The sequence below is a fragment of the Salvia splendens genome, chromosome 3 (genome assembly GCF_004379255.2).
Source record: "Salvia splendens isolate huo1 chromosome 3, SspV2, whole genome shotgun sequence".
In the NCBI taxonomy this organism is placed as follows: Eukaryota; Viridiplantae; Streptophyta; class Magnoliopsida; order Lamiales; family Lamiaceae; genus Salvia; species Salvia splendens.
Genome location: NC_056034.1, coordinates 35,531,934 through 35,545,191, shown reverse-complemented (window position 1 = coordinate 35,545,191; position 13,258 = coordinate 35,531,934). Strand labels below are relative to the sequence as shown.

The window sequence follows — 13,258 nt, the reverse complement described above, 5'->3', positions numbered from 1 at the left end:
GATGTAAATAAATAAATATATTAATTTCTAATGGTGCCACATGTTAAAGAAATGGATATTAAAATAAGTAGATACTAGTAAAATTTGTGGAGACGTGCAAAAAAATTTGAAGAAAAGGAACCGGTAATAGATGATAGTGATAAAATGCAAACTTATATATTGTACAAATTTCAAACTTTTTAATACAGTGTCAACACAACATCAACACACTCTCAATACAGTGTAAAAATTCAAGATTTTGATGTCAATACAATGTCAACACAATATCAAGACACTCTCAACACATCAACACACTCTCAACACAGTGTAAAAATTCAAGATTTTGATGTCAATACAATATCAACACAATGTCAACATGGTGTCACCGTTGAAACCGTGTTGAAATTTTCTGTTGATGCTATTTTGTCATCTGTTGACATTTTTTAACGATTTAGATTATAGTTTAGAATTTGTATAATATTTAGAGTTTGTATTTGATTATCCTGATAATGGAATAATCTAGAGTATTTTAGAAAAGTACAAATAAACTAATAACTTAAAGTAAGGTCCGTACGGATGATTTTATCATCTCCTATTTATTCCTCTTTTGGACAACAATTGTTGGGGGGTGGGCGAGATCGACAGTCTCCTCCCACATTTTACCTTAATTAATTTTCTTCAAGATTTAAAATTTTAAATGTCAAATAGTCGAATCAATTCCTAATTTCCGATAACTCGAGGTACTCCTTCAACCTAAGAAGCTATTGTTATTTACTTGAAAATTTATAAAATATCTAGTTTGACAAACCCATGTTTCGATTATGAGAATGAAGTAGCATATGATTAATTCCTGATTATTGTCTAGTATGTGATTATAGAATAATAATAATAATAATAATAATAATAATAATAATAATAATAATAATAATAATAATAATAATAATAATAATAATAAGATTGTTTCATATTCAAGCTCCAGAATAAAAATGTTATAATTGTACGACAAAGAAATGATCGAACATATTGATGATTGAATATAATGAATTTGATGTTTTATAGGTAAAAGGGGTTATAGGAATGGGTTTTGTGAGATGGATTAATATGATTTATGTGATATTTGTTTGGAGATTGAAATATATGTTGAAGGTTAAGTTGATCCGAAAATATACATGTGTGGAAGTTTGATTCCATGAATATTTAATTAATTGATCGAAATACATATACGTAGTCTTGAAATGATAAAATGCATATTGTAATTGTGAACTGATAATACTAATATAGTACAATGAGTTTAATTATGTTTGTAATAGATTGATTTTATTTGAATATATTTGGCTTACTAAATGATTATAATAGTATTGTTTGGTATAAGAGATGGTATGTGATGATTAAGCACCCTTATATGGGTTATTGACATTGGCATCCTGTGTGGGATATTGGCACTCTGTGTGGATTATCGTCATCCATATGTGGGTTATTGGCACCTTTATATGGGTTATCGTCCGCAGATTGTCTAGATTGTCCATATAATTATGATTGAGATCAAGCAATATGGTTGTTTATGAAAAGGTGATAAATGATGTTGATGATGATGATAAGATTATTGATGTTAGAAACTACTTCCTCCGTCCCATAATAGATGTCACACTATCCTTTTTAGTTTATCCCATAAGGCCATCCACAATAGGAATAGCCCAGCAATAGCCTAGCCACTGCCACATCAGCAGCACTAAAAATCCTCCTGCCACATCATCAAAACAAGCAAATAGCCCAGCAATAGCTCAGCCATAGCCTAGCCACATAATATCCACATCACTATTAACAAATATATACAAAATGAAATAATTAACAATCACACAATATGCGAAATTTAATTTACGAGACATATACGGGAAAAGTTTAATAATACTATTAAAATTTTAAAAAGTACAATAATTTAAAAAAAGTACATTAATTTTAAAAAAAAATACATTAATAAAAAAGAGTGACAATTCACTCCTCGTCTCCGTCGTCGTCGCCTCCGTCGCTGTCGCCTCCGTCGCCACCATAGCCGCCGCCACCATCGCCGTCGCCTCCGCCGCCTACGCCGCTGCCGCCGCCACCGGTCTCCCTCCGTATAGCCTCCAACTCGTCCTGTAGGCTCATGAGCAAGGTTTGAAGCACGCTCTTCTCCACAGGATCCGTCGCCACCCGCCATTCGGCCATCGTCTTGATCAACTGAGCGCGCGTTTGGGCGCGAGCGAAGAATTTGAGCTCCTGGGTGGATTGGCCAAGGGGGGATGCCGACTGGACCTCCTGGGAAGCCCCGGCGTTCCCTCTCGCCGCCTGCTGAGCGCGCTTGCGCCCAATCGGGCGAGGTCGGCCACCGACCGAACGCGGCGTGGGGAACTCCTGCGTCGTCTCGGGGAGGTCGTGGGAACCTCCGCTGCTGCCGCTGTAATCGCCGGTGTAGTTCAGTCGTTGCTTCTTCGGCCAGCCAGAGTCGACACCTACTCGGAACTTCTCGGACTCGCTCAGTACAAGATAGCAGTTCCAGTAGGTGAAGTCCTTGTATAAACCCTTCAGTGGGAAGGCTTTCTCCGCTATTCTCCTGCAGTCATCCTCCGTTTGGCCACTGCTCATCATGCGGAGTGCGTTGGTGTACAAACCCGAAAATCGGGAGACCGCCGCCCTGATTCGGTTCCAGCCCTTCCGGCAATCCTCCCTGTTGCGGGGCCTCCCCTCCGGGCAAAATCTCTGGTAGGCTGCTGCTATCTTGCCCCACATGTTGACGATCCTTTGCTCGTTCGAAACGAGAGGATCGTCGCAAACACTCACCCACGCCTTGCTGAGCGCGACGTTCTCGTCGTCCGTCCACCTCCTCCGTACCTCCTCCTCACCCGGCTGCGACGACTCGCCGACCTTCTTCTTGCCCTTCTTCTTTGGGGCGCCACGCCCCGGCACTGCCCCCCCCTTGAACTAGAGTCTCCGGAGCTCCGAGAGTATCAAACCCCAACTCATCTAAGGAGAAACTATCAAACCCCAAGGGTGTTTGGGTCGATGTGTGCGAAGACCCAGTCGAAAAATCAAAACTGGGGCGATAGACATCCCCCGCCGTCGCCGGGGACCCCCCAGGAGTCCCCTGTGTAGCCGGTACGACCCCCGGAGTCCCCTGTGTAGCCGGTACGACCCCCGGAGTCCACTGTGTCGCCGGTACGACCCCCGGAGTCCACTGTGTCGCCGGTGCTCCCCCGGGCATCATCTGCATCCCGGGTACCCACCCCGGTATCGGCGGAAACCCCCCCGGCGGACTCCCCCCCATTGGGGCCCCGGGCTTCATCTGCTGCCACGGGTACATGTTGTAGTACCCGGGCACCTGACCCCATCCACTTCCCACAGGGATAGTCGGAGTTTGTGACCCGCTACTCCCGGAACTAGGCTCGTTGTTGAGATCCATTTCCCGTTGTTGATCTTGAACAGAAATTAAGATAGAGAGAGTACTCGTTAAAACAAGTAGTGCGAATGAAAATGACGAGCAAAGCGCGTATATATAGTGTTTCGGAAAAAAAAATTAATTTTCGCGCTAGGCGGTGCGCTGGGTGATCCGGGCGCTGCAATAGCGCCGAACGGACCGCCCAGCCGACCGCCCAGAGCCACATAACCGCCCAGCGCTGCGCGGTTTCTCTCTCCACTCAGCCGCTGGGCGGCTGCAATAGACCGCCCAGCGAACCGTCCAGCTCCGGCGCTCGGCTGGGCGGTCGTTGGGCGCCTATTGTGGATGGTCTAAAAGATGTCACATTTCATTTTTGGAAAAAAACTCCCCATCACATTAATATAAATATACTATTTTCTCTCTCCACCTAACACACAAAATAATATCTCCTAAAATCTCGTGTCATTTCCCAAATGTGACGTCTATTATGGGACGAAGGGAATACTATTGAGGTTGCTAAGAATATTTGTCTATATTACATCAACGTAATTAAGGTTCTGTGTAGTGTGACCTCCAAATATAAGTTAAATATGTTTATGAATCGAATTATTAATATTAAATATTTTGATTAATATATCTCTTTATCGTATCAGAATTGTAAAATCTTAAGTTTGATCGACCAGTTCCATAGTGGATGTTACATGGAAGATGTTTAAATCAAGAGACCAAGCGACACTCGATGGGGGTCACACCTCACTACTTTGCTTCATTTAAAAAGCATGTGGTCGTCGATAATTGAAGTGCTTGAACACGTGTATGAAGATGGTATCAATTTGGATAATAAAGGTATATCAAAAACATTTGTTATGATGATGGAGAGTTATGACTTATTTTTATTTTACATTTGATGAAAGAATTGCTTGGGACAACAAATGATTTGTCAACAATTCTACAACTTAGGGATACAAATATCGTCCAAGCTACGCCTTTGATTGATACAATGAAAAGGATTTTGCGAGATTTGACAGAAAACGGGTGGAATCAATTCTTGTGACAAGTCAAAGAGTTTTGGGTGCCTAATTCCATTGACGTTATTAGTATGAATGATACCATCAAGTCTCGTGTGCGTATGGAGCATGATTGATGTGTTACTATTATCATCATTACAAAGTGGAGATTTACCATCAATTATGATTACAATTAATTATCAATTAAATATGAAAATCACATTTTTTTTATTATTAGGTTCTTGATTTACTTACTCAAAATATGGATATTCGTTTCCCAAAAGTGAGTACGGAATTTCTTACTTGCATGAATTGCTTAGTCCAAAAAACTCATTTGTTAGCTTCAATGTCGATAAGTTGGTTCGTCTTGCAAAACTTTATCCGGGTGACTTCTCGTCTACTAAATGTATGTCTCTTCCAAATCAACTTAAAAGTTATACCAATGATATAGTTGATAAAGTTGAGTTCTCCAACATTGAAGAATTGGGAAATCTAGCAAAGATTTTGGTTTCAATAGCTCCTATCTAGAGAGTATGTTCTTCAATGAAACTTATTAAGACAGATTTGTGAAACAGAATGGGAGATGAATAGATGAATGATATATTAGTTGAATACATTGAGAATGAAATTTTCAAAAAAAATAGAAATCAAACATTCTTTGACGATTTCAAGACATGGCGACTCGTCGAAAATAATTATCATCTGTGTATCTTAAAAGTTGAACATAGATGACATGTAAAATTATTTTTTTTTAAATTTCAGCCCCGGTTTATTTAATTTTCTGCTTCCGTCACCGCAAGTAGTACTATAATCGAGCTAGTGGTATGAAAGTCAAAACTAATTCTAAGTTATGGTACTATTTTCTTCCACTCTGCTAGGATCAATATTAATTAATCGGTACGAGATTTTAGGAGTTTGTGTTTAATTAGAAAGAGAAAAAGGTAAATGTAAAGTAGTAGTATTAAATTGAGAAAGAAGAAGATTGAATATTTTGATTAGATAGGAAAAGTGGTAGAATATACTCCCTCCGTCCCACAATAGGAGTCCCATTTTTCCATTTTAGTTCGTCCGCGAATAGGATTTCCGGTTCATTTTTACCATAAATGGTAATAGGGTCTCACATTCCACTAACTCATTTCACTCACATTTCATTTAAAACTAATATATACAAGTGGAACCCTTATTCCACTAACTTTTTTCCACTCACTTTTCTTAACATTTCTTAAAACACGTGCCGCCAAGGAATGAGACTTCTAATGGCGGACGGATGGAGTATTTAGTTATGACACTAGTTTCAAGAAATATAAAGGAAAGTGAGTTGAATAATTTAGTGGAATATGAATCTCACTAATATATATTGATTTAATAATAAAATATGAATGTAATAAGTCAGTGGAATGTATGGTCTATATATCATTTATGGTACTTAAAACTGAAATAGGACTCTTATTGTGGGACGGACCGAAATGGCAAAATATGACTCTTATTGTGGGACGGAGGGAGTATTAATCAGAGCAAAATTATACTCCCTTCGTTCTATAGTAGTAGAGTCATTTTATCATTTTGGTACATTCCATAATAGTAAAGTCGTTTCCTTTTTTTAGTAAAAGTCAACACAGTTCTTCCCACTTACTTTTTCCTCTCTCTTACTTTCTTCTCTCTACTTTTTCCTCTCTCATCCTTTATTATCTTTTTATTTGATATATTACACATATATTTTTTCTCTCTCATCCTTTATTATCTTTTTATTTGACATATTACACATATATTTTTTCTAAATCTAAGTGTCATTAAGAAAGTATATTTTATTGTTTCCAAAAATATAAATGTACTTCAACATCTAATCTGGGACTGACAAAATATATTTTAATAATAAATCTACATAAAACAAGTTAATAAATTTTTTGGAGCTAGCTCTGAAAATAGATGGTAAGAGCATCCACTACGCGTCGCGCCGGCGTCCCGCGACCCGTCCCGTCCCGCGTCCCGTGTCACCGAGACAAGCGACGGGCCGTCTCGCCACGCGCCTAGGCGACGTGGCGCGACCCGGCGTCGTGCGTGACGCCCATTCACCGGCCCGCGAGTGGGCTTCGTCACGTGCTGACGCAATAAATATTTTTTTTACAACATTCAAAAATTTTTTTAAAAAAATAAAAATAAATGGGAAAAAAAATTCTAACGGTAATAATACCGTTTTTTGTTTTTTTTTTTAATTTTTTTTATTTTTTAATTAATTTTTTTACTTTATAAATACTCCTAAACTCATCCTCATTTCACACACAACTACACATCTATTCTTCCTATCATCTCAATTTCCTCTCAAATTTTTATATAACAACTCAAGATGTCCGGCGACGGCAACTACGACGGTTCCGGCTCCGGCGGGTGGGATCTCAACGCCTTCGGCGATTGGGAGACCATGATCAACACACTGGGAGGTTCCGGTTCGTCAACGCCGGGGACCTAGGGTTCGGCGACGCCGGGTGGGTACCAACCACCCAATTTTGACGTTGATGCATATGCCCGTCCCTCCGCCCCGCAGTATTCGCAGGGATTATCCCAGATCCGGGAGGATTTTCCCGTTGATCCCACGCCGGGAGGTGGCCGAGGCCGTGTACAACCCCAGGCGGGCGAGGACGAGGAGGAGGAAGAGGAAGAGGAAGAGGATCTAGGCCGGCATCCTTACAGCAACCTCGAAACGCTGGCGGTGTACAACGCCTGGATCACCGTCTCGTACGATCCTGTCGTCGGGAATCAACAACTCCGGAAGTGTTTCTGGGAAAAGGTCTGCGAGGTCTACCACCAAATAAAGCCGAAAGGCTCCCGCAAGCGCAAATATAAAATGCTCCGCTCTCACTTTGACCGAGTCGACCGACAAGTCAAAAAATTCTGCGGCATCTACTCGGCCGAAGCGGCGCGCTACCAAAGCGGCTCCACGGCAACCGACATTTTGACGTCCGCTTTGCACGCCTACTACGAGGACACCCGTCAACAATTTAGATTTGTTGATGTTTGGCAGGCCGTGAAGGACGAGGAACGGTGGGCCGGCGGTTTCCGCTCCAGCTCGGGCTATAACTCGAAGCGCACCAAGCATACGGAGAGTGGCCAATACTCGTCTGGTGGCGACACCGCTGAGGGCATCAGCCCACATGAGGCTGCATCGCAGGAGTTTGCGGGTACGGTCGGCGATGCTGGAGGATCTGGAGGTGGGCGCCGTCGGCCGCAAGGGACGAAGGCGGCGAAAGCGGCTAGAGCGAGGAAGGGACGAGGCGAATCAAGCCAGGCGGCCTCGGGATCGGGCTCGCAGGGAGGCTCGGACACACTTATGGCGGTGTTCATGACCGCCACAATGGCGGACGTTTCCCGCTACTCGCCCTCCCAATACGAGGCCTGGTGGAACGGAGTTGTGCATATGGCAGCACGACTTGGCCTTCCGACTCCTCCACCTCGACCGCCTCCGGATGATGATTCGCCTGCGGAGTAGTTTTTTTTTCCTCCAGATTTGTATTTTAAATTATGTTATGTGTTTTTTTTATGTTTTGTGTTTTTTAATAAAGTGTGTTTGTTTTAATTGAATTGGGTTGGAAAAAAAATAAAAAATGAAATTGAATGAATAGTAATTTAAGGGACGGTTAAAGGACGGAGCGTTGCAGGTTCCGTCCCTCAGTTAAAAGATAGAGGAATAAAGTACAGCGGGACCCTCAAACAGTAGTTTAAGGGATGGTTAAGGGACGGTATAGTGGATGCTATAAAGAAAAATAATGCAGATAAAATGTAAATACAGCTGGGCCAAACGCTGCCTTGTGGGAGACCAGCAGCCGACACGGCCTAAAACCTAGCCATAGCTCCGCCACCCCAATTAAATCTGTCGCCTGTCGCTCTGTCACCCACCATCACCTTGTTTTCTGCCGAAACCTCAATACATACTCAACTCTGTGTTTGTACGCAATTATTCAATGCAAACACAATCACTTACTCAACCAGTCAACCAACACAACCTTGACTGAAAAAAACACACACAACCCACTAGCAAGAACTAAAATTCTGGGAGCAAAATTATACAGCCTTGAGCAGCATAATGAAATAAATTTGTGTCCATCTTTATTACCGAGAGATATTCTTGTTAGGTAACACATTTATTTGACTCCATCAACAAATCAACTAAAAGTTCAAAAAAACACACCCAAAAGTAGTGGGATCACAAACTCAACTTTCTTCATTGAAAAGAGCAAAAGTATCAAGTGGGGCACGGCAGAGTTCAGCAAAAGAAGAGACCAAAAAACAAAATATATTAATATCACTACCACTAATTCTACTACCTGTCTAATGATGTTTCTTTTCCTTCTTTTTTTTTCTTTTGAGAGAATTTTTTTATATTTGGGGCCTGCAATATTTTCCAATAACCTTCTTCTAATTTCTTCTCTCTTCGGTTAGAAGCCCAAAAAAATGCGTTAGTTGTATGCAGGTTCATCTTCAAAGCCCCAGCAAAATGTAGTAGACAAGAGTGATGGGAAGAGCTATTAACATCCCAAATATCACACTGCAAACAAGAACAAATTATATACTGCTACTTAGTAAATTAGTAGAGGAGTAATTAAACATTGTGAGAGAAATGTGGTGACTAACCCAGTGCTGAGTATATCAGGGTGCACATTATACTCCTTGGCAAAGACAAAGGGAACAATCCCCTGAGGCAGAGAAGCCTACAAAAACATTGCAAGATTATAATCAAACTTCACCAATCTTGTAATCAACGAAAACCACATTATATCTTACCTGAACAATTGCAATATGCAAGAGAACGCCGCGGAGACCTACAGCGATGGAGGCGGCAGCCATGACGGCAGGCCCCGTAAGAAACCGGACGGCCATGGACAACGCAGCCACGGATTTGCCACAAGCAATGATCCTAGGCTGCAGAGCCATAAACAAACCTGCAAATCAACCACATTGTCAAAATTGAATTAAAAAAACACTCTTGCATCCATCCTAGTATTAAAAAAATTCTCAATCTCCCTCACCAAGACTGAACATGGCCATTCCAAGACCAGCATCAGACAGTATAGCGATTGATTTGGCAACAATTGCAGGCATCTCAACATTCCATCTACAAGAAACACAGCACAAAATTATCCACTCTTGAATACTTAAAACATAATAGCTCTAACTTAGTATAATAGTGATGACGACAAGATATTACTTGAATGAGACCAAGGACCACGTTAGGCCAATCAAACTCGAGTAGGTGTTGGGATTTCGGATGAGTTTCCGCCACACCATGATCAAAATCAGCCTAGTCATCACACTAGTTGGGGGCATGGCTGTGGCCTTGGCCTCAATCGAAGCCTTCGGGTTGAGCTCTGCTGTTGAGCTCGACCCGAGCTTCGAAAGAACCGGTCCCTCGCCCCCCGTTTTATACCCATCCCGGCCAAAATCATCGTAATCTGCATTTTTTATTTATCACATAATAATTCAGCAAATAAAGGTACAACAAGAAAAGCGTGCATGAGAGAGTTGTACCTTTGGGATGAGCTCCAGTGGCTGCAGCATACTCGGCGCCTCTAAACACATGAATCCCTCCCTCCGACACCGGTGAGGCGCTGGAGCTCCACACAAACATGTGGAGATCCTTTCCGACTTCAGCTCCTCCATTCGCCGCCTTCTTCTTCGGCGGCGGAGGGCAGCCACGGGGCTGATTTGCGTAACCGCTCTCTTCGTCAAGCCCAAAATTGGAATGCCTAGGGCTCGCATTCTTCCCATTCACCATTGAGTAGAAATCCGTGTGATTGAAACTGGATCCTCGCGGCGTGGGATTCCGCGACGATTGAAGCGAGTAAATCTCAGCATTAGTCAAATTGGAAGGGCGCGGAGTGAGAGAGAGGGCGGAATTAGGGCCATGGGATCTCCTGGAGAAGATTTCCGATCTGGAACTCGTGGATTTCCTGACAGTGACATGAAGCTTCCCATCCTCGCCGACATCAGCTTGCGTCTCCAGCGGCTCTTTCCCGTCCAGCGAAATGACATCCGTGTCGACGCGGAAGGAGATGATTGAAGCAGCGGTCTCGGGGAACTGCTCGGAGATTAAGGATCGGGCGCCGCGGTACTCGAAGAGGAAGAGCATGAGCGTGTACCAGATGATGCACTGGAGTACGACGATCTGGACCATGAGGCTGCCGGAGTCGGCGCCGTACATGCCTTTGAGCAAGGGGATGCCCATGACGAGGGTGTTGGGGAGGGTGGAGAGGGAGAAGAGGGTGATGGACCAGTCGAGGGAGGCTCGGGCGCTGATACGCGACCAGACGGCGAGGACGGCGAGGACGATGAGCTTCTGGAGCGTGTCGGCGGCGATGAAGCGGTAGTTCATGGCGTAGGGGTTGTTGGTGGAGATAAAGTGGAAGGAGAGGAGGGGGACGGCGAAGAGGGCGACGAAACGGTTGATGCCGGAGCACTGGTCGGGGGTGAAGATTTTCCACCATTTGACGGAGCCGTAGGCGAGGATCATGGCGACGTAGAGGGGCACCACGGCGGTGAGGACGTGGTAGAGGTCAGAGATGGTGATCATGGCGAAATGGTAGCTGTTTCAGTTCCGGCGTTGAGGTGTGGAAATTGAATTGATTTGATTTGAGCCTGATTTTGGGGGTGAGAAATAAAAGGGGATGGAAATAAATGGCAGACAGAGAAATAAAAGGTGAGGCTTTTGAGAAGCTTTTGTATAGTCTTTTGATGGCGATCATCATAAAAGAAAAAGGACTACTGCCGCTGCTACCAGACACTTTAATGCATGCATTCCTCTCTACTCTCTCTTTTCTCTTCTCTTTTTTTTCCTATATCAACAGGACATTCAAATTATGATTATTTGCCCTAAATTTAAATTTAAAATAATATATTCTATATTATACTTTTTATATTCTTAAAATTTAAAAAAGTTGATTTTGTTTTAATATAAACCTAAAAATAAGTATTTTTTACTCAAAAATAAAAAAAAATGTGATTAATTTTTTAGTACTATTAAAACAAATTGCCTACTTGACTTTAGGTTTTAGTATATCATTATAGATGATCTTAGATGGAGTATAAGATTTATGGTAAAAATTAATAATACAAGAATTTTTTATACATATATACTATTCTCTCCGTTCCATAGTTGTAGAGACATTTCTTTCCAGTATAGAGATTGAGAAAAAGGTGTATAACGTATTCCCTCCGTCCCGCACTACTCGCACGTATTTCCTTTTTGGGCGTCCCAAGTTACTTGCACTCTTTCCATTTTTAGTAAAAATTTTCACCTATAGCCGTCATTTTTGACTTTCCTATACACTCATTCCTTAATCTCCGTGCCGAAAAGGAAATGAGCGAGTAGCTCGGGACGGAGGGAGTACTGTTCTATTACTATAGAGTAATAAAGTAGAAGATGTGAAAAAGTAGAGAGAATAAAATAAGAGAGAAGTAAAGTAAGAGAGAGAAAATGTGTTACTTTTTACTAAAAAAAGAAATGATTATACTAGTACTATGGAATGTCAGAATAGAAAAAAATGACTCTAATACCATAGAACGGAATGAATATTAATTTTATATGATCTCCATCCGTTATTTATAGTCTCATATTGACTTAGCACATGTTTTAAGAAATGGTTTAACTTTGTGAGTTAAAATGGAAAAATGAGTTAGTGGAATGAAAACCTCACTTTTATATATTGATTTTATAATATAATGTGAGTGTAATGATTTAGTTGAACTGCGGATTTTATTATTAAATTTAATTTTATTATAAAATTGAGGTGATATGAAATTAAAATATAATACTATATTGTAGTATAATTTTATTAAAATCTAAAAAAGATGAGAATGGAATGGAAGGAATTGATATTCTCAATTCTGATAAGGAATAGAATGGAGTAATTCCTAAAAAAATATACTACCAAAAATTAGGAATATATTGTTCCATTCCCCCATAAGCCCCTAGAAGTCTTAAGAAATGAAAAAATTGTGTTTATGTGTATATAAGAGTAGAAAGCAATCTGGCTGTTTATGTGTATGAAAGAGTAGAAAGTAATCTGGCTCTTAAAAAATGAGATAGGAACTATTTATTTAGCATATGATGGCGAGCAAGCGCACCGAACCGACGAAAGCTTGAGTAATAGTCCCTCGTGATTATTTTTATAGTAATCCCCCTGTTTTTTTATAGTTCAGACGAAACTTTTCGTTACGGAGTTTAAAAAATATATATTGAGTGTGTTAAATAAATTGATAAAGATAGTTAGAATAAAATAGAAAGTGAATAAAGTAGAAAGAATAAAATAAAAGAGAGTAAAGTGACAAAGAGAAAAAAGTTTTATATATGGAAATGACTCAACTATATGGAAACTTTCTGAACCAGAAAAATGACTCAATTATGAGGGAACAGAGATGATACTAGTATATGATATCATCAGAACGAAAATTGCTATTCAAATTTTGATTTGAGTTAAATTAGCTAGCACTAGCAAATCATTTCAGCAAAAACAATCGTGCCAAATGTGTAATGATGGTGAATATATGTATCAAATACTCCATCCTTCTAAAAAATAGGACTATTCTATTTTTATCTCTCATTTTGAAAAAATGATAATAAATAATTAAAGTAGATAGAAAGAAAAATAAGAGAGAGAATAATATAGATTATCATTTTTCCAAAACAAGGAATAAAAATGGAATAGCCCTATTTTTCATGGACGGAGGGAGTACATTACTTCAATTTTGTTTTATGGAAAATTGGTTTCTTAATGTAAAGGAATCACATCATAGATCGGTCGAAAATGTGAGCTATCATTTGAAGTTTTTTTTTTCTTCATTAGCTCTAAAAGAATCATTACAATCGGCC

General features: G+C 40.7%; 1 protein-coding gene across 1 annotated transcript; it reads right to left on the bottom strand.

The window, feature by feature from the left end:
* Positions 1–8,591: 8,591 nt before the first annotated feature.
* LOC121795806 (probable auxin efflux carrier component 1b) lies at positions 8,592–11,142 on the bottom strand. Its single transcript, XM_042194424.1, has 6 exons — positions 9,919–11,142; positions 9,599–9,842; positions 9,420–9,505; positions 9,175–9,332; positions 9,025–9,101; positions 8,592–8,938 (listed from the first exon to the last, which is right to left on the bottom strand). Exons 1-6 carry the CDS (start codon positions 10,958–10,960, stop codon positions 8,872–8,874), a joined length of 1,674 nt encoding a protein of 557 aa, XP_042050358.1. The 5' UTR covers positions 10,961–11,142; the 3' UTR covers positions 8,592–8,871.
* Between the last annotated feature and the right edge of the window lie 2,116 nt (positions 11,143–13,258).